The sequence below is a fragment of the Heliangelus exortis genome, chromosome 19 (assembly GCF_036169615.1).
Source record: "Heliangelus exortis chromosome 19, bHelExo1.hap1, whole genome shotgun sequence".
In the NCBI taxonomy this organism is placed as follows: domain Eukaryota; kingdom Metazoa; phylum Chordata; class Aves; order Apodiformes; family Trochilidae; genus Heliangelus; species Heliangelus exortis.
The window spans coordinates 3,144,643-3,172,212 of NC_092440.1; the positions used below are offsets into that span (position 1 = coordinate 3,144,643).

General features: G+C 53.5%; 1 protein-coding gene across 1 annotated transcript; it reads left to right on the plus strand.

Annotated features, from left to right (window-relative positions):
* Positions 1–1,015: 1,015 nt before the first annotated feature.
* POLE (DNA polymerase epsilon, catalytic subunit) lies at positions 1,016–27,258 on the plus strand. Its single transcript, XM_071762990.1, has 48 exons — positions 1,016–1,275; positions 1,541–1,621; positions 1,706–1,750; positions 1,896–1,988; positions 2,554–2,708; positions 3,477–3,618; positions 3,879–3,959; positions 4,238–4,345; positions 4,748–4,858; positions 5,119–5,204; positions 5,750–5,869; positions 6,626–6,758; positions 7,384–7,497; positions 8,363–8,575; positions 9,600–9,707; positions 10,413–10,541; positions 10,915–11,017; positions 11,109–11,255; positions 11,820–11,965; positions 12,831–12,979; positions 13,345–13,437; positions 13,702–13,846; positions 14,343–14,500; positions 15,986–16,181; positions 16,539–16,753; positions 17,017–17,119; positions 17,297–17,377; positions 17,449–17,571; positions 17,653–17,871; positions 18,175–18,384; positions 18,859–19,002; positions 19,324–19,464; positions 19,864–20,017; positions 20,093–20,199; positions 20,990–21,166; positions 21,586–21,809; positions 21,961–22,181; positions 22,762–22,966; positions 23,447–23,620; positions 23,903–24,028; positions 24,714–24,846; positions 24,963–25,152; positions 25,269–25,400; positions 25,504–25,697; positions 25,885–26,085; positions 26,355–26,480; positions 26,576–26,665; positions 26,866–27,258. Exons 1-48 carry the CDS (start codon positions 1,039–1,041, stop codon positions 26,977–26,979), a joined length of 6,897 nt encoding a protein of 2,298 aa, XP_071619091.1. The 5' UTR covers positions 1,016–1,038; the 3' UTR covers positions 26,980–27,258.
* The last annotated feature ends 312 nt before the right edge of the window (positions 27,259–27,570 follow it).

Here is a 27,570-nt window from a genome sequence, read left to right on the forward strand (position 1 = left end):
CCAAGTGCAGGACCTGACATTTGGCCTTGATGAAACTCATATAATTGGCCCTGGCCCATCCATCGAGCCTGTCCAGACCCCTCTGCAGAGCCTCCCAATCCTCAGCTTAGTGTCACCTGCAAATTTACTGAGGGTGCACTGTATTCCTTCATACAGATCATCAGTGAAGCTGTTAAACAGTGGCCACACCACTTGTGACTGGCCACCAGCTGGATTTAACACCACTGACCACAACTCTTTGCACTTGGCCATCCAACCAGATTTTTATCCATTGAAGGGTGTGCACATCCAAGTCATGAGCAGCCATGGGTAACTGTCAAAGGCCTTGCTCAAGTCACAGTAGACAACATCTACAGCCCTTCCCTCATCCAATAAGTGATGGATTGTGGACCACATAAGGAGATGAGGTTAGTGAAACAGGACCTGCCCTCCTGGATCCGAGAGCATCAGTGCAGGGAACAGCTGAGGAGATCCCAGCAGCTCTGTAGGGCTGCGCTGTCCTGGGGGCAGCTGGAGATGTATCTCTGCCTGCTATGGGGCTGGGCAGGGACAGTGAGAGCAGCCCTATCCCTGTGGGATGGCTGCGAGGCCTCCCTGACCCCCAGATGCCACAGAGCTGCTGGGCAGTGCACGTCCCCATCGTCACCATCCCCTGGAGCGTGGCCCTGGGCTCTGCGGACTGACACCAGCACTGCCCTCATGCCTATTGCGGGCACTGCCTGGTCCAGGGGGGAAGATAACCAGGGGGGATCCGGGGGCGTCAGATCGCTGTCTCCGCGCAGCTGCCCGGTGCAGTTCGGCTCCCTCTGTCCCCCCACAATCCCCGTGCCCACTGCCGCCCCCCGTGCCCCCCCGTCCCCGCCGTTCCGCACCTCAGCCCCGCCCACTGTCGCTGGGGGCGGGGCAAGACGCTGCCCTCTGATTGGTGGGGACACAGAGGTGGACGTGCGACTGCTCTCTGATTGGTGCTGCCGCAGGGGGGCGGGGTTTCGGCTCTCGCGGGAAGAGGCGCAGGGCGGGAAGGCGCCGGGTGCCGGGATGCGGCTGCGGGGCGGGGGAGACCCTGAAGGGTCGCGGGCCGGGGTGCGGAGGGCGGGGGGGTACCAGGAGTCGGCGGCTGAGGGTGCAGGAGCTGGCAGGGACGATGGCCCCGCGCTCTCCGCTCTCAAGCGGCTGGAGCGATCGCTGCGCACGGACCGGCTGGATGAGCTGTTCGGTTTCGAGCGGCTGGCGGAGCCCGGCGAGAGGACGGGCTGGCTCATCAACATGCACCCGGTAGGGACCGGCGGGGCCGAGCAAACTGACCGTGAGGTCTGGGGTGGTCCCATGGAGTGAGCCCCGATAGGGGCCGTGCCTGGGGGTGTCCGTCTGAGAGACCCCGGATCGGGCCCAGGGAGAGGGTGGGAGTCCGACGGGAAGCCCCCGATAGGGCCCGTGGGGCCTGTCACGAGCGACCCCCTCTAGGGCTTTGGGAGGGTCCCATGGAAGAGCCCCGTGGGTCTCAGGGGAACCTCACTGAGTCCTTGGTGGCCCCTGGCAGACGGAGGTGCTGGACGAGGACCGGCGGTCGGTGAGCGCTGTGGATTATTACTTCATCCAGGAGGACGGGAGCCGCTTCAAGGTGGGTGCCCGGGGGGAGCTCTGGCAGGGCTCAGGGTCACATGAGGGGACCCGCCCTTGTCACCCATCTCCACTCTCTTCCTAGGTGGCTCTGCCCTACAAGCCCTACTTCTACATTGCTACCCAGAAGGTGAGAGAGGTCCCTGGGAGGGCTGAGGTCCCCAGGGAAGGGGGCAACAGGTCCCTGGGAAGCATGAGACCTCCTGAGCATCCTGCTTTCAGGGAGTCTCCCAAGGGACAGAGCCACACTGCTCAGCTCCAGGGTCTCTTGGCAGGGCTGTGAGCGAGAAGTGTCCTCCTTCCTCTCCAAGAAATTCCAAGGGAAGATTGCAAAGCTTGAGACTGTCCCTAAAGAAGACTTGGACCTGGTTTGTATTCCTCTTCCCTCTGTGCTCTTGAATAGCAAGCTGGGTTTGACCTTGCACAGCTCTAGGGAGGAAGGAAGGGACTGAGCAGTGAGTGGAAAACACAGGTTTGACTCCCATCTCCCCATGCTGCTTGTGGTGCTTGTCAGAAACATTAGTTATAGCTGATTGCTTATTGGCAGTAATGATTGATGTTCCTCGAGTACATCAGCTGTTTTACAGCATGTTCAAGGCATGTAACTGCTGGAATTAAAGAATGATTGGAAGAAGAGAGGGAACTGTGAGAGGGGGATGCTGCTTATGTTTGACCTGCTCGTCTTCCTCTTCCCGGGGTGGATCCCACTCCTTGTCCTGCCTGCACAGGCAGCAGCACTGGCTGTGCCCTCGCTTTGGGGGTTGAACTCAATAGTCTTAAAGGCCTTTTCCAGTCAGAACAGTTTTGTGGTTCTGTGTGCAGCTCTTGCCCTCTTCCCCCTTGTCCTGCCCACCAAAGCACCCCCACTGGTGCTTGGCACTTCCACCCACTGATGCTGCATCAGTCTAGTCTGTCTTCTGCACTGCTTTCCAGCCAAACCACTTAGTGGGCCTGAAGAGGAACTACATCAAGCTGTCCTTCTACACGGTGGATGAGTTGGTGAAGGTGCGGAAAGAGATCTCTCCTGCTGTGAGGAAAAACAGAGAGCGAGACCAGGCGAGCGATGTCTACACAGCCATGCTGGCAAGGTGGGGACTCTCCTTAGAGCATCCAGTCAGTTCCTCATGGTAACAATTAGCCTCCCTTGCTTATTTTTTAGCTGTCCTCAGAGAGGTCTTGTCTCACCTGGGGTCTGGCTCCAGCTAGGCCTCTCTGCCACTCATCTTCAAGGTGGTTCCTCTGGGCTGGGATGAGCTGGGGGGTACTTCTGCCTGCCCATCAGATCAATTCCCTGTCCCCTGGGAAAGAATGCTGAGAGGACCTGGGCAACCCTCCTTCTAGCTGTGACTAAAGGAGGGAGAAAAATCTGATGTATTTAATGGGTATAAAAAGTCAGATTCTTGTTTACCAGGTGGATTAAATAGTTGCAGACAGAAAGAAAACCAAATCCAACACTTCGTTGTGTAAAGTCAGAATATACACGTGGAATATACACATGGAAAACTCCTCTCTCTGGTTTCTTGGCCCTGACCTTTGGTTGCATTTGGTACTTTAGAGAGACAACCAAGTGATGCAAGCACTTCTAGCTCACCTGGAGGGCATGTGGTCCCAGTTCACAGTCTTTCCAGGTTGCCTCATTAGGTGCAGACTCATTACTGTAGTGTTCATTGCGCAGACACAGGTGGGGTTTGTCCAGCCCAGTGACCAGAGCAGACAGGAGAAGGCACTGCGGGTGTTGTGTGCTGGGGAAGCATTCCTGTTGCCTTCTGTCCCCTGGGCTGTCCCCAGTGCCACAGGGCTGTCCATGCCCAGGGGTGCACCCAGGTGAGGCAGCTGCTTGGCTTTGCTCCCAGCAGTGCCCTGAGCGGAGGCAGCCTCAGCACAGAGGAGGAAGGGCCCTCCAGGAAGGTTGCCAGCCAGATGGACAACATTGTGGACATGCGAGAGTATGATGTGCCCTACCATGTTCGCCTCTCCATCGACCTGAAGATCCATGTGGTGAGTAAGGACTGGCAAAGCTGGAAGAGCTCCACTCCCCACTGCTGGGAGAGTTTTCTTTCCCAGAACCCTTGCAAAGGTGTTGGTGATGACTGAGTTCCTATTGTAAAGCTCAGTCCCACAATGCTGGGCCTTCTCCTGAGTGAGCAACATGCAGAAAAGTTAAATGACTGACACACAGCCACAGCTTCAGACTTTCTTCTGGGCTGCATGTAACTGGTGGAGCTCTGTCCCCAGCCCTGCCTGCCCTCTCCCCACAGGCTCACTGGTACAACGTGCGATACCGGGGCAGCACCTACCCCCCCGAAATCACCCGACGAGAAGACCTCGTGGAGCGCCCGGTGAGTGTTGGTCGGGCAGGTGTCTGTCTGTCCCCGAGTGCACCTGGGCTGTTGGCCCCAGAAGTTGGGTTCTGATCTGCTCCAGGTGTCACGCCATGGTGCACAGGGGGAGCACTTTGTTTCTGGGCTTGTGTCACAATTTTAGGATTGATAAAGCAATGAATGATTACTGGGGTGGGTCGGGTTCACTTGCTGGGCTAGCACTGGTCTTAATGGGATTTGGTCTCTAATTTGGGGTCTACTTTGGAATGTTTTCTGATGAATCTGATCCTGCTCAGGATCCTGTCGTTCTTGCCTTTGACATTGAAACTACCAAACTCCCTCTGAAGTTCCCTGATGCAGAGACAGACCAGATCATGATGATCTCCTACATGATTGATGGGCAGGTAAGGGACAGTAGTGTGGTTTCCTCCCTGCTCCCATAGGGAAGCCAAGGAGCAGGGCATCACTTTGCCTTCAGCCTTGCTCACTCCAGGCTTGCCTGGCTGCTTGGTGTCTTGGTGTGGGGCTGTAGACTCGAACTCAACATTCAGCCTAGGTTGCTGGAGCTCCTCTGTGGAAGCAGCAGTAACCTGGAGAGCACAGGAACAACTCTACTGGCCCATGTTGTCTCCTGGTGGCCTCCTTAGCTGATGGCCAGCAATGGTTCAGCAGATGACTCCCAAACACTTGTTCCCCCTTGACAGAAGTTTTGGCTTTCAAAAGGAAAACGTCCCACCACGTGGACAGCATTTTCAAGTCTTCTGCAAGCCCAATCCTCCTAACTTGCCTCCATGTCACCTCCCTAGGGCTACCTGATCACAAACAGGGAGATCGTTTCCGAAGATATTGAAGACTTTGAGTTTACTCCCAAGCCGGAGTATGAGGGTCCCTTTTGTGTCTTTAATGAACCAGATGAAGTAAGTCAGTTCTGCCCAGTAGACTTTTTACCTGTCTGGGGCTCTTGTTGGCCAGAGAGCTGACTGCTGGTTCAGCTGCCTCGCCGTGGTGGGTCCAGTGGGGCTGGTCCTGCTTTATTGCTGGGTAATAGGAGAGGTCAGGTATGGGCTGGGTGGGGAGAGGGGAAGGGTGGAGTAAACCATATGATATCCAGCAGCTCTGTGGAGGTGGTGAGGTTACTTTAAACAGTTATCTTTTCTATCCTTCTGTTTCATCCTAGGCTCATTTAATCCAGAGGTGGTTTGAGCATGTCCAGGAGACCAAACCCACCATCGTTGTCACATACAATGGAGACTTCTTTGACTGGTAAAATCAGGAATGAAAATTAAGCTGGCAAGGTGTCACCTGAGCTGTGGGGCACAGTCAGGCCCTTCCATAGCTCACACATGGTGACTGGGTGATTCATGTTGATTGTCTGACCAGCTTGAACACCTTGCCAAATCCTGTGGTTGTTGGCTTGGAAGTGCTTCTTTAGAGTCCTGTCTGCTTAGTGGAGCTGCTTTAAACCCCTGCCATTGTGCTGATGTTGGTGTGTGGGTCAGCCTACTTTTAGAGAGCAGGGAGAGGCTCGGAAGAGGGCTGGGGGATATCAGGGAGAGGGGCACAGGTAAGCCCTGGGGAAGCAAGGGGAGAGGGACCATGTGCCTCTACCTCCTGGGGCAAGGTTTAAGCAGGCATCTTTGCCTCCTGGGCCTAGGATTCTGTCCTGCAAGTTCTCCCTGTGTCCAGGCATCACATAAATCACAAGAACAATTTATGTAGTTTGTAAGAAAGCAGTTGTAAAACCATTGTCAGAGTGAGGGGAAGGGAAATGGCTGTTCTGCTCCTCCTCACCATCCCTCTTTCCCCAGGCCCTTTGTGGAAGCAAGAGCAGCAGCTCATGGAATTAACATGTATCAGGAAATTGGGTTTCAGAAGGACAGCCAGGGAGAGTACAAAGCATCCCAGTGCATCCACATGGACTGTCTGAGGTACCAACTATCCCTTTACCATATACCTGTGTCTTTATCTCCTGAATTTATTTAAAATATCTACAGTTGTATTTGAATACCATCCTTCTCTTGACTGTTGGAGCTTCCATGCATTCCACCTCCTGAGGCTGGTGTGACAGCCCATTTCTTTGCCTCCCCTGGGTGCTTTGCATGCCCCTGAAGCTGCCAGACTTCCCCAGGCAGGGCTCCTGGGTCTCTCCCCCTTCAGCCCACTGGTGCATGTCCTTGGCTGTTGGAGGTCTGATATGGGGCAGCAGAGAAAGTGTGGGCTATTGGAATGAGGAAAGGACCATATCCTAACCCAACAGCCTCCTGGCACAGCTAGAAGAGGAAAGGACATGGGCATGCAAGGGAGAGAGACAATCTGGGGCTTTTATGTGGATTTCCTCTCCTCAAATGGTATCTGGATGTTGGGAAGTGGCTGGGCTGTCCTTGCAGTCCTGGTGCTGCCACCTCCTTCAGTGATTAAATATTTATTTATTTTAAAGCCACAATGGGAGTTGGAAGGGGATAACTGAGCAGTGGTAATGGTGTGGACAGTGGGGTTTGTCCTACCTGGGATTTAACAGCATTGTTAGAGATGCAGGATCCCTAAAGCTGGGCAGCCTCCACTGCATGTGAGTGTTCAGGTCTCAGCTGCTCTTGGGGAGAGGTCACCTTCACAAGCTCAAGCCCCTTTATGAAGGGCAGGGCTGGTTTCTCTGCACCAAGTGGTATTTTTGTGATTCCATCCAGGTGGGTGAAGAGAGACAGTTACCTCCCAGTGGGAAGTCACAATCTGAAAGCAGCAGCTAAAGCAAAACTGGGTTACGACCCAGTGGAACTGGACCCTGAAGAGATGTGCCGGATGGCTATGGAGGAGCCTCAGGTATTGCCTCCCTGTGCTGTATCTCTGAGCAACTGGAAAACAAGCCTAGAGCTGCTGCAGCATGATTGAATCCTTGAGTTAGTGTGTCACGGAATGTTTTTGCTTAATGCAGTGGGTTTTGAGAAAGTAGCTCAGTTTGTCTCCCCAGATTGCCAGTGCTTAGAAGTGTTTGAGCCATGGGGAAACAGGACAGGATTTCTTTGCAGCTGTTCTGGCACTGGCATTACACTGTGTATTTTCTGTATTTATTTACATCAGTGTGAGGTGGAAGGCACCACCTAAGAGCCATGACTTGCTGGAGGGAAAAAGAATAGGCTTGGTGCTCCAGGTGTCATGCGAAGGGGATTTCTGCCAAGCCACCTCCTAGGTCCCAGATGAGGACAGCATCAGTGCTGTGACCTCGTCTTCCCTATTTCTTCTCATTCAGAGCTGGCATATCACTAGAGCAGGATGTCCTTGAAAGTGAACAGCTTCTTCCCTGCAGCCCATGATACAGAGAAATCCACCTTGCCTTTCTTCCTGCTGAATAGAGCGTGTCCAGCAGGGAGCAGTGAAAGATTATTGTCACTGAGCTGCTCTACCACCTGTGCTTGGGACTGATTTGTCTCTCACCCTTCCCTGACAGACCCTGGCCACCTATTCAGTGTCGGATGCAGTTGCTACCTATTACATGTACATGAAGTATGTGCACCCTTTCATTTTTGCCTTGTGTACCATCATTCCAATGGAGCCTGATGAGGTAGGTGCACTCCTGAAATAGTGATTTTGTCCCCCATGCTCAGGGACACTCTGGCTACAGATGTGTTTCCCTCTTCTCCATCCATGTTAGGGAGTGGGGAGTTGAAGGCTACTCCTTTCTTTTCACAGCCCTGGAGTTATCCAAGTGATGTGTTAAGAACAAGAGACCTGAGAGTTGGTAGGACAGGGCAGGAGGAGGAAAGCATGGCTGATGCTCCATGCTCAGTCAGCAGTGCTTATAGGTATGGTCATGCAAAGCTGACCATGTTGTCAGCTGTAGGGAGAGGTTGGGAACTGTATGTGGAAATGTCCCTCTGTCCCCATGTGTTTTAGCTTACAAAGGCACTTGACAAGGGAGTAGTGTAGGAGAGGATGGCAGCAGAGGTCTTGGAGGTCTGTGCCCTGTCCATAGCCCAGTCTCCTCCCAGCCAGCACAAAGGAGTCAGTGTTGGTTTCTCACTTGCTCCCATCTTCCTTGCTATGCTCTGAAGTGTGGCCTGTGCTGTGGTCATGTCTGTCACCAGCTGAAGCTGCTGGGTCAATGATGTGGCTGTAAGACCAGAGAGGTCCCGTCACCACTGGTACAGCATTTGTTGATGAATCACAGGATGGTTTGGGTTGGAAAGGACCTTCAAAATTATCTAGTCCAATCTTCCTAAACTGGGCAGGGACATTTTTAAGCAGACCAGGTGCTCCAAGCCCCATCTACCCTGGCCTTGAACACTTCCAAGGATGGAGCTGCCAGAGCTTCTCTGGGCAGCCTGGGCCACGGCCTCACCACTCTCACAGCAAAGAGTTTCTTCCTTATAGCTCATGTAAATCTGCTCTTTTTGAGTGTAAAACCAGCTTTGATATCTCTTTGACAGGTGTTAAGAAAAGGATCTGGGACACTGTGCGAGGCACTGCTGATGGTTCAGGCCTATCATGCCAACATAATCTTCCCCAACAAGCAGGAGCAGGAGTTCAACAAGCTTACAGAAGATGGCCACGTGCTGGACTCAGAGACCTACGTGGGAGGCCATGTGGAAGCATTGGAATCAGGAGTCTTCCGCAGTGACATCCCGTGCCGCTTCAAAATGGTAAAGGGGCAGCAGGGTGGCTGTGAGGAGTGACCCTCTGCTGGTGTTAACATCTGCTCTGTGTCCTGGCTGGGCAGTGCCCATCAAACTGCAGGACACCTTGAGCACCTAAAGCTGCGTGGAGCTGACCTTCTGTCCCCTAACAGTCCTGTCCTCTGTGCTTCTCCCACCCGTACTGAGCTGCTTCTGAACCCTCCCTGGGTGTCTGTGAACCTGTTTCTAGTTCACACTGCACTCTCCATCATCTCTCCCCTGCCCTGCCTCATGCCTGCATTGTGCTCACAGACTTTAAGTTTTCAGAGGTGACTTCACTCTGCCATGTGATGCAGTGCACTGAGTGTGGTTCATTTTCATAGAATCATCAGATCATTCTGTTTGGAAAAAACCTTTGAGGTCAATGAGTCCAACCATTTACCCAGCACTGCCAAAGCCACCACTAATCCATGTCCCTCAGCACCACATCTCCACAGCTTTGAAACCCCCCCCAGGGTTGGGCACTCCACCAGGCCAAAGCCTGACAACCCTTTCCAGGAAGATATTGTTCCCAAGCTCCAATCAAAACCTCCCCTTGCCAATTGGAGGTTGTTTCCTCTGTTCTATCACTTGTTTCCTGGGAGCAGAGCCTGACCCCCAGCCCTGGTTCCAGCCTCCTCTCAGGCAGTTGCAGGGATCCAGGTGGTCTCCCCTCAGCCTCCTCTGCTCCCAGAGGTGGATGTCCCAATCTAGTGATTGATCGTGGGGGAGCACTCACCAGGTGTATAAAGGAGTCTGGGCTCAGTCTGAATCCTTAGGCCCAGATCTCAGATGACCATGGCAGGTGCTACACTACCAGACAAAGTGTTTTCTTCCCTTCATTGCTTTTTTTCCTGACCTGGTGTCCTTGGAGACCCTGCCCGTGTCTCCACATGTGCTGGTGGGCCATGCTGAGAGCTCCCTGGGTCTGTTCGGGACAGGAGCAGCAGGACAGGAGCTGCTGGCCTGGGAGTGGCTGTCCTTGGGCTCAGTGCTGTCCCTCCCCCTGCAGAACCCAGCTGCCTTTGACTTCTTGGTGCAGCACGTGGAGAAGACTCTGCGACACGCCATTGAGGAGGAGGAGGGTTTGCCATTGGAGCAGGTCACCAACTTCCAGGAGGTAGGTGACAGTGAGTAGGGCTGAGCTGCTAGGCTGGGGCTGCAGCTTGCAAGTGCCTCTTGAGGTTCACTTTATGAAGAGAGACCAAGAATCCCATCTTGGGATTGGGCATCTGCAGAGCAGATGGGGTTCAGGGGTGTTACAAGTAGCCCCTTCCTGGCTGCTGGAACCCAGCCCTGGGATTCGGGATCCCTGCTCCAGCTGAGGGACACAGATCCTGCTTTCCCCTTTGCAGATTCAATCAGAAACAAAGCTCAGAGAGCTGGGGAAGGATTTAGTGAGAAGACAGACCCATCAGATATCCCAAATACTCATGTTCCTCTTGTTCCCTGCTTCTTACTGGCTACAAAGTACAGGCCCCCCTCCCCAAAGCCAAGTCTACAGTTTCTTGAAGGGCATCATCAGTTAGGGATGTCTGCTGTTGTCCCCATTAACTGGTTTTCATTGAAAAGGTCCTTGTTCAAGTAACCTTCAGGAAAAAGCTGCTGTCATCTTCCACATGCCCCTAAAGATAAAGCCTATCTGGGAGCTCCAAAACAAAACCTGCAGCTTTGGTGGTTGAGGAGTCCCTGTTTCTTCTCCTTTGATCTTTTAAATCCTTTCCCAGAGTCAGTGGCAGGTACAGGAGAAAGGATGAAATTATACAAGTGTTTGACTCATTATCTCTTTCCTGTCCAGGGTTCACTACTTTCTGTCTCTCCACAGGTCTGTGATGAAATCAAGGTCAAGCTCAATTCCCTGAAGGATGTTCCAAACAGAATTGAGTGTCCCCTCATCTACCATCTGGATGTGGGGGCCATGTATCCCAACATCATTCTGACCAACAGGTTGCAGGTGGGTAACATCATCCTTGTCTCTCTTACTTTGTCTTCCAGTTAACCTTGGTGGTTCCTCTGATTTGATCCCCTTAACAGCAAGGGCTGAACTCAGGGCAGGGATCAGGAAAGGCTGGATGTGGAATCAGCTGAGCTGCTAAGGACACCAGGTCTGCAGAGGCTGAGCTACAACTTTACCTGGGGTTTTTCCCAAGAAACCAGATATTGTTTTGGGGGGGGAATTGTGTTTTCAAAAGGCTCTGTAAAGGAGAACTCACAAAGTCCCATCTTCACTGTTCACACCTAAGCTCTTGTGCCCCCCCAGCACTTTGTCTGGCATCAACTGTGGTCTGAAGACCCTCTCACCCTTATGTGCCTCTGCTTGTGTCCAGCCCTCAGCCATGGTGGATGAGGCCACATGTGCTGCCTGTGACTTCAACAAGCCGGGTGCCAACTGCCAGCGCCGGATGACGTGGCAGTGGAGAGGAGAGTTCAGTAAGTACAGATGGCACTGTGCAGCCCAGCCCCCCGGGATGGAGGTGGATTCCTGCTTCTCTGGGAAACTGATGGCTGCTCTGCCCCACAGTGCCCGCCAGCCGCAGCGAGTACCACCGCATCCAGCAGCAGCTGGAGTCAGAGAAGTTCCCCCCTCTGTCCCCTGAGGGAACACCCCGGGCCTTCCATGAGCTCTCCCGGGAAGAACAAGCCAAGTATGAGAAAAAGCGTCTGGCAGGTAAAAAAACCCAAAAAAGCTAAATCCACTTCATCATCTGGAGCGGTGTTTTGTGACCCAGACTGTGAGTGGTCACCATTAATTACCTCTCATATGACTGTGGGGTTAGTTCAGACTGTGTGCTGTGTGCTTCCTGAAGAGGTGCCAGGCACTGGTGGCCGGGTCAGTGTTTCTCCTTTTGTTTGGAGAGCCATGGATCTGAGCTGAAACCTATGAACAGCTCCATTTTTGGAAGGTGTTAATTAAATAATGGAAACATGACAATACCCAATCATCTACAGTGCTGCTGTTCAGCAGGACCACCCAGCTGGCTGGGGGCAGAGTCAGGGTTTGTGGATGTGCTGTATGTGTGTCATCATTTATTCCCCCTGACCTGTCCCTGCATCTCCATGACAAGGTGCTGCTTCTCTCCGTGCTCGTATCCTCACCCCTTTTGCAGTAGGACTGTCTCTACTCACCTGGGCCTGATGCTTAGATGTCTCCTTGTCCATAATGTGCCCATTCCTCTGTCCCCAGCAGGGCACTCATCCCTGAGAAGCTCCCTCTGCTTTTTCCCATGACTAGATTACTGCCGCAAGGCATACAAGAAGATCCACGTCACCAAGGTGGAGGAGAGAGTCACCACCATCTGCCAGAGGGAAAACTCTTTCTATGTGGACACAGTGCGAGCTTTCAGGGACCGCCGCTACGAGTTTAAGGGGCTGCACAAGGTACTGAGCTCAGCTTCTGGCTTAACGTGTCTTGCTGGGGACACCTCATCTCACTGAAAACCTGAGTCCTAATGGATTGCTCCTTCCTGTTCAAGAAGGACCTTGTGAAGCTCTTGACAGCTGTAGCTGCTTCAGTGGCTGCTACAGCAGCACTTAATGCCTCTGTGCTGCTGTTGGAACCAAAGCTGCATCTCTTGTTTTCCCTGGGTTTAGGAAATCCCCAGCCAGTCTCTGTTCTGATATATCTGATCTGATTGAGTTCAGCCTGGGGTGTTCTTCCTACGTGGAGACAACCTGAGAAGCAAAGTCTGGTTCTTGGTTTAAGGAATGGTTGACTCCAGGAAGACATTTTATTTCTCTGCTGGTCAAGGCTTGTGCTAGAGGAGACCAGGGCACATTAATTCTTGGATGTGTTGGAGACAACGACAGAGCCCTGGGACTCCACTTCTGGCAGAGTTAAATGACAAGCTGTTGGCTTTGCAGTTACTCCCAGCTGCCTCTTCCACCGTGAATCATGGCCTCAAAGCTTTTTCTTCATGGGTGGTTCTGCTGTTCACCCAGATGTCATGGGTTGCTGCAGGCATTGAGCTCTGTGGTGCAGCACAGCTGCTGCAGGCAGGCAGCACTGATTGACACCTTCAGAGTTATGGTTGGTGCTACAGGTCCCTCCTAAGTGCCTCTGGCCAACTTCTTCTCTGCTGCCAAAGAAAGAGGAACGTTTAGCTCATGCTGCTGGTCTTTGGCAAATCTACTCTCCTAGAGTTGTGATGTTATACTGGGACTGCAGTGTTTTACTGGCATGGAAACAAGTTGGTGTTCCAATAGTGATATGGGGGATTGTCCTGACTCTGCCTGTGGCTTGCAGGTGTGGAAAAAGAAGCTGTCTGCAGCAGTGGAGACAGGAGATGCCTCTGAAGTGAAGCGCTGCAAGAACATGGAAATCCTGTATGACTCCCTGCAGCTGGCCCACAAATGCATCCTCAACTCCTTCTATGGCTATGTCATGCGGAAAGGGTGAGTCTTCCCCCCCAGCAGTGCTTGGAGTCCTCCAGAGAGGACCTTGGGAGACTGGGATTGTCACTTGTTTCACCAGCTTCAGAAGCACCAGGCTGAAGGTGGGTGCAGCCTGTAACACTCTCCTCTTGCTCCTACCAATGACTTTTCATCCTGGAGACTCCTGCTAGACAATAAGTGTTGGGCATAAGTGAGGGGAATCTTGTCTGCTAGTGGGGTTCCAGCTTTTCTGAATCTTCATAACTAGGACAAGGAGAACTATCTACCAAGATGTGTTTCTTGCTCTTATCCCTCTGGATGTCCTCCTGCCCTCTCCATAGCTGGGTTTGGGAAGGAGCTCTTCACTTGGATTCCTCTGCTCACAGAGCTCGCTGGTATTCCATGGAAATGGCTGGCATTGTCTGCTTCACTGGAGCCAATATCATCACCCAGGCCAGGGAGCTGATAGAGCAGATTGGGTGAGTATGTACTGAGCTGGGGAAGAAAGGTCTGTCCTTTTTTAACACAGGACATGTCTGTCCATGTTTAACAGCATGTTAAACACAAGCTGTTAGCAGTTGGTGTTGAAAAGTCAAATTTCAGACACTGCTGGGGTTATTCTTTTATATTTTGAGGGTTGGTTTTGCAGAAGGGACTGGTGAGTGGATGCCACAAGGCTGCCTCTGCCTTTCTGGGGGACACAGAGCTCACCCACCTGACACTGACCTTCCTTGTTTCCTTAGGAGACCTCTGGAACTGGATACTGATGGGATTTGGTGTGTCCTCCCAAACAGCTTCCCAGAGAACTTTGTCATCAAGTCAACCAATGCCAAGAAGCCAAAAGTGACAATCTCGTACCCAGGTGCCATGCTTAACATCCTGGTGAAGGTGAGGTGTGCACCCATCCAGGCCTGCTCTGCAGGCTGGGAAAAAGCATGTGGAGGATTGAGAAGGAAGGAGGATCTCTCACCCACCTCTGCTCCCTGTGGTGTGGGCAGGATATAAGGGCTGATGGCCTTGCTTGCTGCAGAGTTTCTCTCTGCCCTGAGAGCATCCAAAACCCCTGCAGCAAGAGGAGGGAGGTGTAAGGGGCTGGGGTGTGTGATTGCTCACCTGGGCACTTGGGGGAACCCAGACTAGAGCTATGGCCAGACCCATTCTCTGCTCCACCTTTTTAAAGACAAAAGAATAACATTTTAGGATCCAAAGCATTTCTCTTCTCAACCAGTGGGTCAAATGTTCTAATTTTTGAGTCCAAAATCGTGCTGTAGCTTTCAGAGGGTTGCTCAATGATCTCTTTGGGTGGGATGTGCCCCAGGGGCACCTCCTGGTATAACCAGCCTGGCTGTGGTATGAAGCTGCTCTCCTGGGTCTGTGCCCATAGGAAGGCTTCACAAATGACCAGTACCAGGAGCTGCAGGACCCAGCCTCCCTCACCTACATTACACGCTCAGAGAACAGCATCTTTTTTGAAGTGGATGGACCATACCTGGCCATGATCCTCCCAGCTTCCAAGGAAGAGGGCAAGAAGCTGAAGAAAAGGTGAGAATTCAAGGACCCAAAGACTGTCACTTACCCAGGTAACAGACTGAGGGTCTCTCCCTTCATGTGTGTGGGGCGCATTGGTCCTTGACCCTGGAGCTGGCAGCACTCTTCATTTGCTGGCTTTAGGTGGCAGGTGCCTGACACCAGATCACAGAATCATGCAATGGGTTGTGTGGGAAGGGACTTAAAAGCTCATCCAGTCCCAACTCCCTGCCATGGGCAGGGACACCTCCCACCAGACCAGTTTGCTTCAAACCCCATTCAACCTGGTTTTGGACACTTGCCAGGGATGGGTGAGCCACAGCTTCTCTAGGCAACCTGGGCCAGGGTCTCACTACCCTCACAGCAAAGAATTTCCTCCTAATGTCTAACATAAATCTATCTCTCAGCTTGAAGCCATTACCCCTTGTCCTATCATTCCATGTCTTTGTAAGAAAACCCTCTCCAACTTTCCTGTAGTCCCCCTTCAGGAATTGGAATCATCTTTGAATCCAATTATTCATTTGCCTCCAGTAATTCTATGGCAATAATTCTTAGGTAACACCGAAGCAACATAGTTTTAACTTAGTGACCAGACACCATCTCCCTGTTTGGCACAGAGGGCTGCCCACAGACCTGAGCACCCTCCAGCACCCTCTTTCCTTGCAGCTCTGTGCTCCTTTGTGTTTAGTGCCCATTGGATGAGCACTAACAGCCACTGTCTCCTGTTGGTGCCTTTCTGCAAGCAGTGGGTATCTGCACAGGAGTCAAGGTGGTGCCAAGCACTGAGTGGGCTTTGCTCCTAAAACTCTTATCTCAGGGCCTCTTGGTTTCTTGCAGTTTTGGGATATAATCAGATGCATTTATTTCTCAGTCACTCTCCAACCAAAACAGCCTGGAGGTGACTGAGAGGCATCATCCTCAGCGGAAGAAGAGAAGGCTGTGACCACAGGAATGTGGTTAGATGGGAGAGGAGCTGACCAAGTGATGTAGGTTCAAGTATCCCCCCTCTTCTCTTAGCTGATGATCCATATGGTTTTTCTTGATACATACAAATAATTGGCAGGGCTGTGAAATGCAAAAAAATGCAAGAAAAAAGGCAAGAGGGAGGAGTGTTCTTGTAGTTGTTTCATGGCTACATCCAGTTTCCTCTGAACCCCTTTGCCAAAATCTGAGCTGTCAAAGTTTCCTTCATATCTCCAAACCTCTGTCTAATGCTTTCCTCTGTTTCCCTACCTGGGCTCTCGCCTCCCACCCTTTGCCTGGGTGCAGTCAAGAGCATTCTCCCAGTCAATGTGGATGAGCTGGGGCAGGAGCTGATGTGCCTTTGGAGACCAACTGGAAACTGTTGGTAGATGTTCTGAGATCGTCCTAGCGTTGAGCACCATGACTCTAAACACACGGGCTGGTGTCATGGGGACAAGTGCCCTGGCAGGATGGGTTAGGGTTAGGGGAGGATGTGTCCTTTGGCACAGACCAGGTTTTGCCCACGCTGTCTCCTAGGTATGCAGTGTTCAATGAGGATGGGTCCCTGGCTGAACTGAAGGGATTTGAGGTGAAGCGCCGGGGAGAACTGCAGCTGGTGAAGATATTCCAGTCCTCTGTGTTTGAAGCCTTTCTGAAAGGCAGCACCCTGGAGGAAGTCTATGCTTCTGTGGCCAAGGTGGCCGATTACTGGCTGGATGTGCTCTACAGCAAGGTAAGTGCAGCTCAGCACATCTGTGCTCCCCAAGTGGAGCCAGAGAAGTGTCAGAGCTGGTGGGGCACTGAGTAAGGTGGACTTTGCGTGTACTGAGTAGGTGGTCTGAGATGGCCACTTCCATCATGATGGTCACTGTACAAAGCTGGTGAAGGGTTTGGAGCAGAAGTCTTAGGAGGAGCAGCTGAGGGAGCAGCAGCTGGTCATGTTGGCATGTTAGGAGGAGCAGCTCGTCATGTTGGCATCTGCAACAGGGAGCAGTTCCCGGGCTCCCTGTAAAGAGCCCCACCAAGATGGGTGCAGGAGCTGACGGCAGCAAGATTTAGCCATGAGGCTCTTTTTTTCCCTCCCTTTCAGGCTGCCAACATGCCAGATTCAGAGCTGTTTGAGCTCATCTCAGAGAACCGGTCCATGTCACGCAAGCTGGAAGACTATGGGGAGCAGAAGTCCACCTCCATCAGCACTGCCAAGCGCCTGGCAGAGTTCCTGGGGGACCAGATGGTGAAGGATGCCGGGCTGAGCTGCCGATTCATCATTTCCAAGAAACCAGAGGGGTCTCCAGTCACTGAAAGGTAACCTCATCTTGAGGGGCCAGGGCTTTTGACAGTGTGGGGGCAACCAGGAGGGGATGGGCAGGGTAGCAGGAGCTGGTGTGGTGAGGTCAAGTGGTCACCTGTCCTCTGGCTCAGACTGTGGGCAAGAGTACCAGTGGGTAACACCATGCAACTGCTGTGTGGTGGGAGAAGAACCCTGGAAGGTCTCTGCAGACTGGAAGAGGATCTTGTGCTGCCAGGATCTTGCTCCAGGTGTGTCAGTGCTTCCTTGCTTTCTCCAGGGCCATCCCCCTTGCCATCTTCCAAGCTGAGCCCAGTGTGCGCAAACACTACCTCCGAAAATGGTTGAAGAGCCCCTCACTGCAGGACTTCAACATCCGTGCGGTGAGTGGGTCAGCCCTGCTCCAGGACAAGAGCTCATGCATTTGGAAGCACGACCTGGGAAGCAGGTCCTTGCAAAGCAGGGTGCTAGGGGCAGGAGTTGCAATGAGATGCTTGGTCCTGCATCTGTGGCCACCTGCTCAGCTTTCCTCTGCATCCTCTGCTCTGCCCTCTTCACAGATCCTGGATTGGGACTACTACATCGAGAGGCTGGGCAGCACCATCCAGAAGATCATCACCATTCCTGCAGCCCTGCAGCAGGTACAGGGTGGTAGTGGGCAGAAGGAGGGATGTGGTTGGGGGATTTGGTGTCATTTGAAGATCTTCTCCAGGTGAAGAACCCGGTGCCACGGGTCCGGCACCCAGACTGGCTCCACAAGAAACTGCTGGAGAAGAATGATGTGTACAAACAGAAGAAAATCAATGAGCTCTTCACTTCAGAAGGCAAGAGACAGGTAAAGAGGGTAAGGGAAAGGTGCTGACTGGGCTGGTGGGGCTCTTCTGCACCCCATGTCCTCCTGTCCTTCCTCCCTCAGGTCCTCACCAACCAGCCCCTGGGGGGCACTCCCAGCTCACAGATTGGTGATATAGAGGACTTTGGGGCTGCCAAAACCCTTCAGCCACTGGTTCCCATCACAAACAAGCGGAAGCGAGTCCCTGCGGCAGAAGAAAGCCAACAGATGTCCCAGTACGTGGAGCTGTCTCAGTCCTGGAGAGAGATCTTGGGTCCACCTCCACCCCTGGGCACCACCAAGGTAGGTGAAGCAGACTGGGGAGGAGATGTCCAGGGGCTGCACTCTTACACCCACCCAAGCAGCTTGGGTGGTGCCAGGAGTGAGCTGTGGATCTCCTGAAGGCCTCTGCATGCCCATGGCTCTGGGCTACATGGGGAAATACAACCAGGAGATGGAGACATAGAACTGCTGATGGAGAAAAGGGGGGTGGTGGTGGCTTCACAGCTCTGGCAGGATGGCTGTGGCAGCTGTGGGGCTGGGGGCTGGAGGGCTGGGCAATGTCTGTGCTTGTTTTTGTGTCTGGGCTGATGTCCACCCCTGCAGGAGGAGCAGCTGGTCTGGCTGCGCTACCACCAGAAGAAGTGGGAGCTGCAGGCTCGGCAGCGGCGGGAGCGGCGGAAAAGGCGGCGTCTGGAGGACGGGGAGGTGACAGCAGGTGGAGGAGTGGTCCGGGACACCCTCTCCAAAGGGCTGAGCGCCTACCTGCGCAGGACCGCCCGCAGCATCCTGGATTTGCCCTGGCAGATCGTGCAGGTACTGGGGAGGGGACCTGCCACTGAGAGTGACCCAGGGCAGGAGACTCACATTTACACTGTCTGTGATCAAATCATAGAATGTTAGGTGTTGGAAAGGGCCTCTGGAGATCGTAGATTCCAAGCCCCCTGCCAAAGCAGCATTACCCAGGGCTGGTGACACAGCAATACATCCAGATGGGTCTTGAAATCTTGAGAGAAGGAGATTCCACAACTTCTCTGGGCAGCCTGTTCCATGTGAAATGGTGAAGTTCAGGGCCTGATGATGGTGCTGAGAGACATGGTCCAGTAGTGGTCTTGGCAGGGTTAACGGTTGGGTTAATGGTTGAACTGGATGATTTTAAGGCTCTTTTCACCCAAATCGATTCTGTGATTCTGCACAGACCCACAGTGAGCTCTACAGCTTAGATGAAAGCACTGGTAACAGGGTGGATCCCTGCTGTTTGCACTAACTTTGGATCCCCATGTCTTGCAGATTGCCGAGACCAACCAGCCCGGGCTGTTCAGGCTGTGGGCACTGATTGGAAGTGACCTGCACTGCATCAGACTGAGCATACCCAGAGTCTTCTATGTCAACCAGCGTGTCCCAAAGCCAGAGGAAGGAACAGCCTACAGGAGGGTGAGGATCTGCCCCTTCTGGAAGCAGAAACAGCTGCTTGTGTTGAGATGAGGTGTTTCAGTTCTGCTGCAAGCAGATACTGCTTTGCAGTGTCTCAGTCTCCCATTCCAGGGCTATTCCTTCTCCAGTTCCTCCGCTAATCCCAGTCTTGCCCAGCAAATAGGTTTTCTGTTACAGGAATTTGTAACGTGCATGAGCAGAAACCACTGATTCTGTCAGGAGCAAGAGCCCAGCTCCTTGCAGCCCCGGGAAGTGCCCCAGCTACTGGCAGCAGTACTGCATACTGTGACGTGCCCCTGAGCCTGTCCCTTTCCTTGGCAGGTGAACAGGATCCTGCCCCGCTCTAACTTAGTTTACAACCTGTATGAATACTCTGTCCCTGAAGACATGTACCAAGAGCACATCAATGAAATCAACGCAGACCTCTCCGCTCCAGACATCGAGGGAGTGTATGAGACACAGGTAACTCCTCCAGGTACCCATTTTTAAGGATTGCTGCATGGTGGCTTGCTAGGCTGAGTGCCAGTGGCACAGGAGGACACCTGGCACTTCAAAATTCAGCAGCTTGGTGAGACCACAAGTTGCTGAGCTGCAGGATAACCCAGATTCTGCTCCACACATCCTCAGAAGTATCGGTTGCTGCCCTTGATGGTGGAATCTGGGGCTAGATGGGAACACAGGGTAATTAAGACATTTGTCCTGTATCTCCAGCACCAGCCAGGGTGATGATACCAAGTTTCTATCGAAAGCACCTTAGAAATGTCCTACCTGTGGATTTTAAGCTGGGTTGTCCTAAATCTAGAGCCCCCAAGGGAAGCTTGGTAGCAGAACATTGTTCCACATCTGTGCCAATTACTGCAGGTGCCGCTTCTCCTCCGTGCCCTGATCCGCCTGGGCTGTGTGTGCATGGTCAGCAGGCAGCTGGTCAGGCACCTGGCAGGGCGAGAGGCTGAAACCTTTGACATCGAGCACCTGGAGATGCGCTCGCTGGCCCAGTTCACTTATCTGGAGCCAGGTAAAGAACCCTGAGAAAGGGGCTGGGAGGGCACCCGGGACTGAGCACCACTGATGCTCTGTGCTCTGTCTCTAGGGAGTATTCGCCACATCTACCTATACCACAGCTCCCAGGGCAGCAAGGCACTCTTGGGCCTCTTCATTCCCTCTCAGCGCAAAGCTGCTGTCTTTGTGCTGGACAAGGTAAGGTGGGACTGAGGGATGAAAAGCTGGGCACGAACTGGCAATGTGCACTTAAAGCCCAGCCATCTCCTGGGTGGCATCAAAAGCAGCATGATCAGTAGATCCCCCTCTCTTCCACTCTGGTGAGACTCCCCTGCAGTGCTCTGGGGTCCCCAACACAAGAAGGACACAGAGCTGTTGAAGTGAGTCCAGAGGAGGCCACAGAGATGCTCTTAGAGCTGGAGCAGCTCTGCTCTGGAGACAGACAGAGAGTGGGGGTTGGTCAGCCTGGAGAACAGGAGGCTGCAGGGAGACCTTATTGTGTCTTCAGTCCTTCAAGGGAAGCTATAGGAAAGATGGGGACTTTTTAACAGGGCTTGTGATGATAGAACCAGGCATGATGGTTTTAAACTGAAAGAGATTCAGACTAGAGATGGGGAATAAATTTATTACAATGAGAGTGGTGAAACACTGGCCCAGGTTTCCCAGAGAGGTGGTAAATGCCCCATCCCTGGAAATACTTTAGAGATGAAGCTTGATGGAGCTGTGAACAACCTGATGTAGTTGAAGATTTCCCTGCTTGCTGCAGGGGGGTTGGACTAGATGACCTTTAAAGGTCCCTTCAACCCAAACCATTCTGTGATGCTGTGATGGGGATCTGGCAGCAGGAGGTTTCTCTGCACATCCCTGTTACATTTCTGCAGGGCTTGATGGGAGGCATCTTGCAATGTGTGGAGGAGAGCCCCCCCCAATACCCCACAGCCCAGGGCCCCTTTTCCCCTGGCTCTAACCCAGTTTCCCTTGTGTGCAGGTCCGCAGCAACCAGATGCCAAATCTCACCACCCTCTTCTCAGCAGAGCACAAAGCACTGCTGGAAAAGGTGGGCAAGGAGCTGCTGCCTCCAGACAAGCACACCTTTGAGGTGCGGGCTGAGACCGACCCCAAGGCAGTCTACAGAGCCATCCAGAGGCTGCTGCTGGGCTACAAGGTAAGGTGAAGTTGTCAGAAAGGTCCCTGCAGGACCTTGTCATGCAGGTATCAGGTAAAGGGAGGGTGCTGTGGAAGGCACTGGTGGGTGCCACGAGTTTCCACAGTGCCTGCATATAGCTGCTGGCCTGGAAATCAAGAGTAGAAGTGGGTGCTGCTCCAGAGCTTTGCCTTGCTTGGGGTGATTTGCCTTGCTTGGGGTGGTTCTGGGGTGGTTTTGGTGGCAGTACCAGTACTGAGGTCACCTCAGCGTGTCCCCTATCCCTGTGCTCAGCTGAAGAGCTGGTTGCACGGAGGTGGATTCTTCAGGAGTGCTGGGGTGTGGTGTCCTCATCATGAAGACATCCAGCTCTGCTGGTTTCCTGCTGAGTAGAGGCATTTGCTGGAGAGGTGCTCTAGGACATGTCCTCTTTCCCACAGGATGAGCGCCGGGGCCCCACACTGTTGGCTGTGCAGTCTAACTGGGACCTGAAACAGCTGGCAAATGGGATCCCAATCATTGAGGAGTTCCCCTTGGTCCCCATCCGGCTGGTGGATGACATCAGCTACTCAGTCCTGGACTGGCAGCGCCATGCTGCCCGCCGCATGATCCGCTCCTACCTCAACCTGGACACCTGCCTCTCCCAAGCTTTCGAGATGAGCAGGTACCTGGGATGACTGCACATCCCCAGGGCTGCTGTGCCCTTGATGGGTCCATGGGAGGCTTCCTTGTCCCTGAAGGGGACAGGCCCCAAGGTCCCTGTCTTCTCTGCAGCTGTACTCACCCCAGCAACCATTCACCTCTCTGTGCCCCAGGTACTACCACATCCCTATTGGGAACCTCCCAGATGACATCTCCACCTTTGGCTCTGACCTCTTCTTCTCGCGCCACCTCCATCGCCACAACCACTTGCTGTGGCTCTCACCCACTGCCCGCCCAGACCTGGGGGGTAAGGAGGCTGATGACAACCGTCTGGTGATGGAGTTTGATGAAAGGGCCTCTGTGGAGATAAACAACCCCGGCTGCTATTCCACCGGTGAGGAGGGAAAAGGGTGGCAGCATTGAGTGTGGGCAGAGTTGGATCCTGCTCTGCAAGACCTGTAGAGGGATGGGTGTGGTCTCCCAGGAGTCTCTGTGGTGACAATAGTCACCAGCAGCTTAGGCATTTCAGCAGCCATCTGGGCAAGATGTGTGCAAGGGGCATGTCCTGAGAAAGAGAGGTCTGACCTGCAATGTCTCCAGGCATTCAAATGCAGATTCTTTTCCAATTCGTGGCCCTGACATCAGCACTCAGAGGGCCTGCAGTGTTTCAACCCAAAGACAGCTCAACTGGTCATCCTTGGTGACCCTGGGACAGGTCTTTCTCAGAGGCAGAAGCAGCTTGAGTGGCAGTCAGTTCTTCTGAAAAACTGGTGATCCCCAGAGGATTAGTAGGTCTAAGTCTTCTTGGAAGAAAAAGTGCTGGTCAAGACACAGTCATGCCTGTGAAAGTATCTCCCCCACTCAGTGTAACTAACACCTGTAGATCACCCTTACAACTGGAAGGTGCAGTGAGGGGAGTGGCTCTGTTGGTTGTTTGTCCTGCCTGCCTGCTGAGAGGTTGTCTTTGCCTTTAGTGTGTCTGGAGCTGGACATCCAGAGCCTGGCTGTAAACACAGTCTTACAGTCCCACCACATCAACGACATGGAAGGAGGCTCCAGTATGAGCATCAGCTTTGATGTGATTCAGCAGGCATCCCTAGAAGACATGGTGACAGGGAACCAGGCTGCCAACATCCCAGCCAGCTATGATGAAACTGCCCTCTGCTCCAACACTTTCAGGTATTTCTCTAGGAGCCAGTGGGAGATGGAGCATCTGGTCTCCATCCAGGTCCTGAGGTGGGACCTATCTCTCCTTCCCTCCCGACTTTAGCCCTGTCCAGACTTGTGGCAGCAATGGGGCTTGGAACATAAATAAACATAAATACAGAGACCTGAACATAAATTCAGGTCTTGAGCATAGGGCAAACATCTTCTTCAACAGTCTTTCGAAGGTCCAGGGCTCAGAACTGCATGGTGGTGCACCTAGCAGATTCATGCATATTGGTGAAGGCTTTACCCTTTCCTGTTTCTCCTTTCTTCCTGCTCCACCAGGTTACAGAGGCACATGTACCACGTGGCTTCTGTGCTGAGGGCTCACACGTCGGCTCTGACACAGTTTGTGTTCTGTCCTCCGGCAGAGCTGAAAACATGTCCCTGTCTGGAAGGGGGAAGGGGTTACATGTGTCTGGAGGGGTGATGCTGTTCTCTGCTCCCTGGCAGGATCCTGAAGAGCATGGTGGTGAGCTGGGTGAAGGAGATCACGCAGTATCACAATGTCTATGCAGACAACCAGGTCATTCACTTCTACCGCTGGCTCCGCTCCCCTTCCTCCCTGCTCTATGACCCAGCGCTGCACCGCACACTCCACAACATGATGAAGAAGCTTTTCCTGCAGTAAGTGAGACCCATAGCATGCCAGGCTGGTGACTGAGGAGGGGACAGGCATGGCATTGGTGCACAGGATGCTGTTGGCACCCAGTCACTTCTCTGCCCCAGCCTCCAGAGGCAGGCAGTAGGTTGGACCTCCCAAACTTTTCCAGTGAGCTCCCTTGTGTGGTGTGGCCAACATGCTTGACTCCTGGCTGTGCTGGATCATTATGTCCTTCACAAGTCACATCTGATCCTTGGACTTTTCCTTTCTGCTTGCTGACTCCCTCTCCTGTGCCTTGCCTGTAGGCTGGTGGCCGAGTTCAAGCGCCTGGGTTCCTCAGTGGTTTACGCCAACTTTAACCGCATCATTCTGTGCACCAAGAAGCGGCGCATCGAGGATGCCATCAGCTACATGGAGTACATCATCAACAGGTGGGGTGGGGTGGGGTATGCTCCCTGGGGAGCCTGTTCCAGTGCTTAACAACCCTTCCTGTAAAGAAGTGTCTCCTGATATCCAACCTAAATCTCCCCTGATGCAACTTGAAACCATTTCCCCTTGTCCTGTTATCTGTCACCAGTGAGAAGAGACCAACCCCACTCTCTCTACAACCTCCTTTCAGGCATCTCTAAAGAGTGATAAGGTCTCTCTTCAGCCTGTGTTTCCCCAGACTATACAGCCCCAGCTCCCTTGGTCACTCCTCATAAGGGATATTTTCCAAATCCTTCGCGAGCTTTGTTGCCCTTCTTTGGACTTGCTCCAACAATTCAATGTCATTTTTGTATTGAGGTGCCCAAAACTGAACACAGTACTCAAGGTGGGACCTCACCAGGGCCAAGTACAGGGGCAGGATTACTTCCCGTCAGGAAAACCCAAAGTGCCAAGCACCTCATCCCCTTGCTGGCTCTTGGCATCCCAGCCAAGTACAGGCACCTCAGCACAACCACAGGGAGCTGCTCCTGGAGCATGGCTCCTATGGGGCCCCTTCCAATGGCTGGGTGGGAGAGAGGACACCCTCTCTCCTGGCCAGCACCACCTCCTCCCCATGGCATCCCACAGAGAAGGCTTTGAACCAGGAATGATGCTGATGCTCTGGTGACTGCAATCTCTTCCCTTCAGCATCCACTCCAAGGAGATTTTCCACTCTCTGACAATCTCCTTCTCCCGCTGCTGGGAGTTCCTGCTCTGGATGGATCCAGCAAATTATGGAGGTATCAAAGGAAAAGTGGATTCTCGCATCCACTATGGGGAGGTAAGAGATGAGAAGTGCTCAGTTCCCCAAGAGCAGGGAGGGTTCTAGGGGCTGGGCTGAGCAGGGTGATATTGGCTGGGCACAAGGAACTGCTGCAATATTGCTGGGTCCTCCAGCAGGACACCAGCAAGAGGCAAGTGTTGGAGGAGGATAATAGTGAGGAAGAAGAGGAGGAGGCAGCAGCAGGGGAAGAAGAGGAGGAAGGAGAGCCAAACATGGAGGAGCTGCTGGAGAACAACTGGAACATTGCTCAGTTTCTGCCCCAGGCTGCCTCCTGCCAGAGCTACTTCCTGATGATTGTGTCAGGTGAGCTGTCCCAGGAGGGGATGAAGTTGCTTGTGCCTCCCTGGTGCCCAGGAGAGCCCACAGTGGGGCATCTGCTGGTGCCAGGTGGAGCTGAGCTCTTGCCTGTGTCTCCCCAGCCTACATTGTGGCTGTGTACCACAGCATGAAGGAGGAGCTTCGGCGCAGTTCTCCTGGGAGCACCCCCATCAAGAGGAGAAGCACCACCCAGGTGTCCCAGGAGGCACTGGGAGAGATGGGGGCCATGCCAGGTGAGTGCCCAGCCACGGGGCAGCCCTCATGCAGGCAGTCACCCACCTTGCTGTCCCCATATGCCTCCATATGGCTCAAGTGCTCTCTGCTTTATCTCTCTAGGCATGATCACCTTCTCACAGGACTATGTGGCCAATGAGCTCACCCAGAGCTTTTTCACCATCACCCAGAAGATTCAGAAGAAGGTGGCTGGTTCTCGTAATGCCACTGAGCCTTCAGACATGTTCCCAGTGCTGCCTGGCTCCTACTTGCCCCTCAACAACCCAGCTCTTGAGTTCATCAAATACGTTTGCAAGGTCAGCTGGGTGGGCCCCTTTCCTGAAGGTTTTGAGATAGGACTCCAGTTCTGGTCCTTGTTCATGTCTCAGATCTGCTGTACCATTCCTCCAGGAGTGACCTAGAACTAGTTTGTCTTGCCCTGCATCCATATGAGGCCACAAGGATATTTGCTGTCCTGGTAAGGATACCCTCTTACTCCCATAGGTCCTCTCCCTGGATACAAATATAACCAACCAAGTGAACAAACTGCGCCGGGACCTGCTGCGCCTCATTGAGGTGGGGGAGTTCTCAGAAGCAGCCCAGTTTCAGGACCCTTGCCGCTCCTATGTGCTCCCAGAAGTCATCTGCAGGAACTGCAACTTCTGCAGGGACCTGGACTTGTGCAAGGACCCTGCCCTCTCCCAGGTGCAGTCTCTTTCCTGGGGACACCAGATGCCCCATCATGGCAGTGCTGGAGGCCAGTCAGTTGCATTCCCTTATCTTCTCTCTTTGCTTTGTGGCTCTGCTGGTGATTGACCTCACCTAAGGCAGCTTTCTGTTCCCCCCTTTTCAAGCAGCTTGTGACAGGTCTGAGCATCCTTTGGCCTTGGGTGATGCTCTGTCCTCTCCAGAAACCAGTTACACCATCACTGTGCTTGGCTGCTGGTGATCACTTCCCCTCTCTTTGCCCTTAGGATGCGTCGGTGCTGCCCATCTGGGTCTGCTCCAACTGCCAGGCCCAGTACGACTCTGATGCCATTGAAGCAGCACTGGTGGAAGCCCTGCAGAAGAAGCTGATGGCCTTTGTGCTGCAGGACCTGGTGAGTGTGGGGCTGCCCAGTCCTCCTGTCCACTCCACCCCTGTCAGAGGACTTGGTCTCATCTTCTGGCCCACCTAAAACTCTTTGGCCTCCAGGTGTGCGAGAAGTGTCATGGTGTGAAGGAGACCCACATGCCTGTGTACTGCAGCTGCGCTGGAAACTTCACCCTCACCATCTCCTCCCAGGTAGGGCTGCACCCTCCTGCCCAGCCCAGCCCTGTGCCAGCAGCTACCAGAGGGAGGGCAACCCTCTCTGTGCTGCCCTGCTCCTCCGCTGCCTCTTTTCTGTTTGTTCCCTTGATGCTGCTGTGCTGCCCCACCAGTCCTGCCCAGCTACCTCAAGGGTGCTGAGCAGCCTCCTTCCCTTCCTGCCCCCTTTTCCGCAGACCTTCATGGAGCACATCAAGGTCTTCCAGAACATTGCCCGGCACTATGGCATGGCCTACCTCCTGGAAACTGTCGAGTGGCTCCTGCACACCACCCCCAAGCTCCAGCAATGAGGTGGTGGGCTGCTCCTCCTGCCTGCATCCTGCCACTCACCACGCTGCTCTCATCCATGGGAGGCTGGTCATGGATCCCCCTCAACCTGAGACAGAACCCAGCGAAGCCGGTCACACCTTCAGCAGGAAGGGAAGGACAGCAAGAGCCATGTCAGGGATGGGGCTGCCTGGCATTGGGGGGGCTGGGGCCACCAGGTCCTGGAGCTGTGCTCCGTAGGTCAGTGCTGGCCCCAGGTGTGCTTTTAATGTGGAATTTCTATAAATAAATGGATTGTAGAAGACAGTTGTTGTTTTGGGGAGGGGGGGAGTAGAAGGGGCATGTGAGATGTCTCCAGTGTGTGTGGGGGGGGGTGACCTGTGTCCTGGGCAGGAAGGACCCAAGGACCTATCCCTATCTCTTCCTTGGGGACAGGGAGTGCAGCCCCGCTCTGCCAGCTCCAAGGCCAGGCGCTGCCCCTAGGGCAGCAGCAGCTCCCTGCTCCTCTTGCAGTAGTGCGGGGAGGGCAGGGCGGGCAAGGCCACCCAAATGAAGGTAGGGGAGCCCAGCAGCTCCCCCTTGCTAATGCCTGCAGGCCCCTGCCTGTGTCAGGC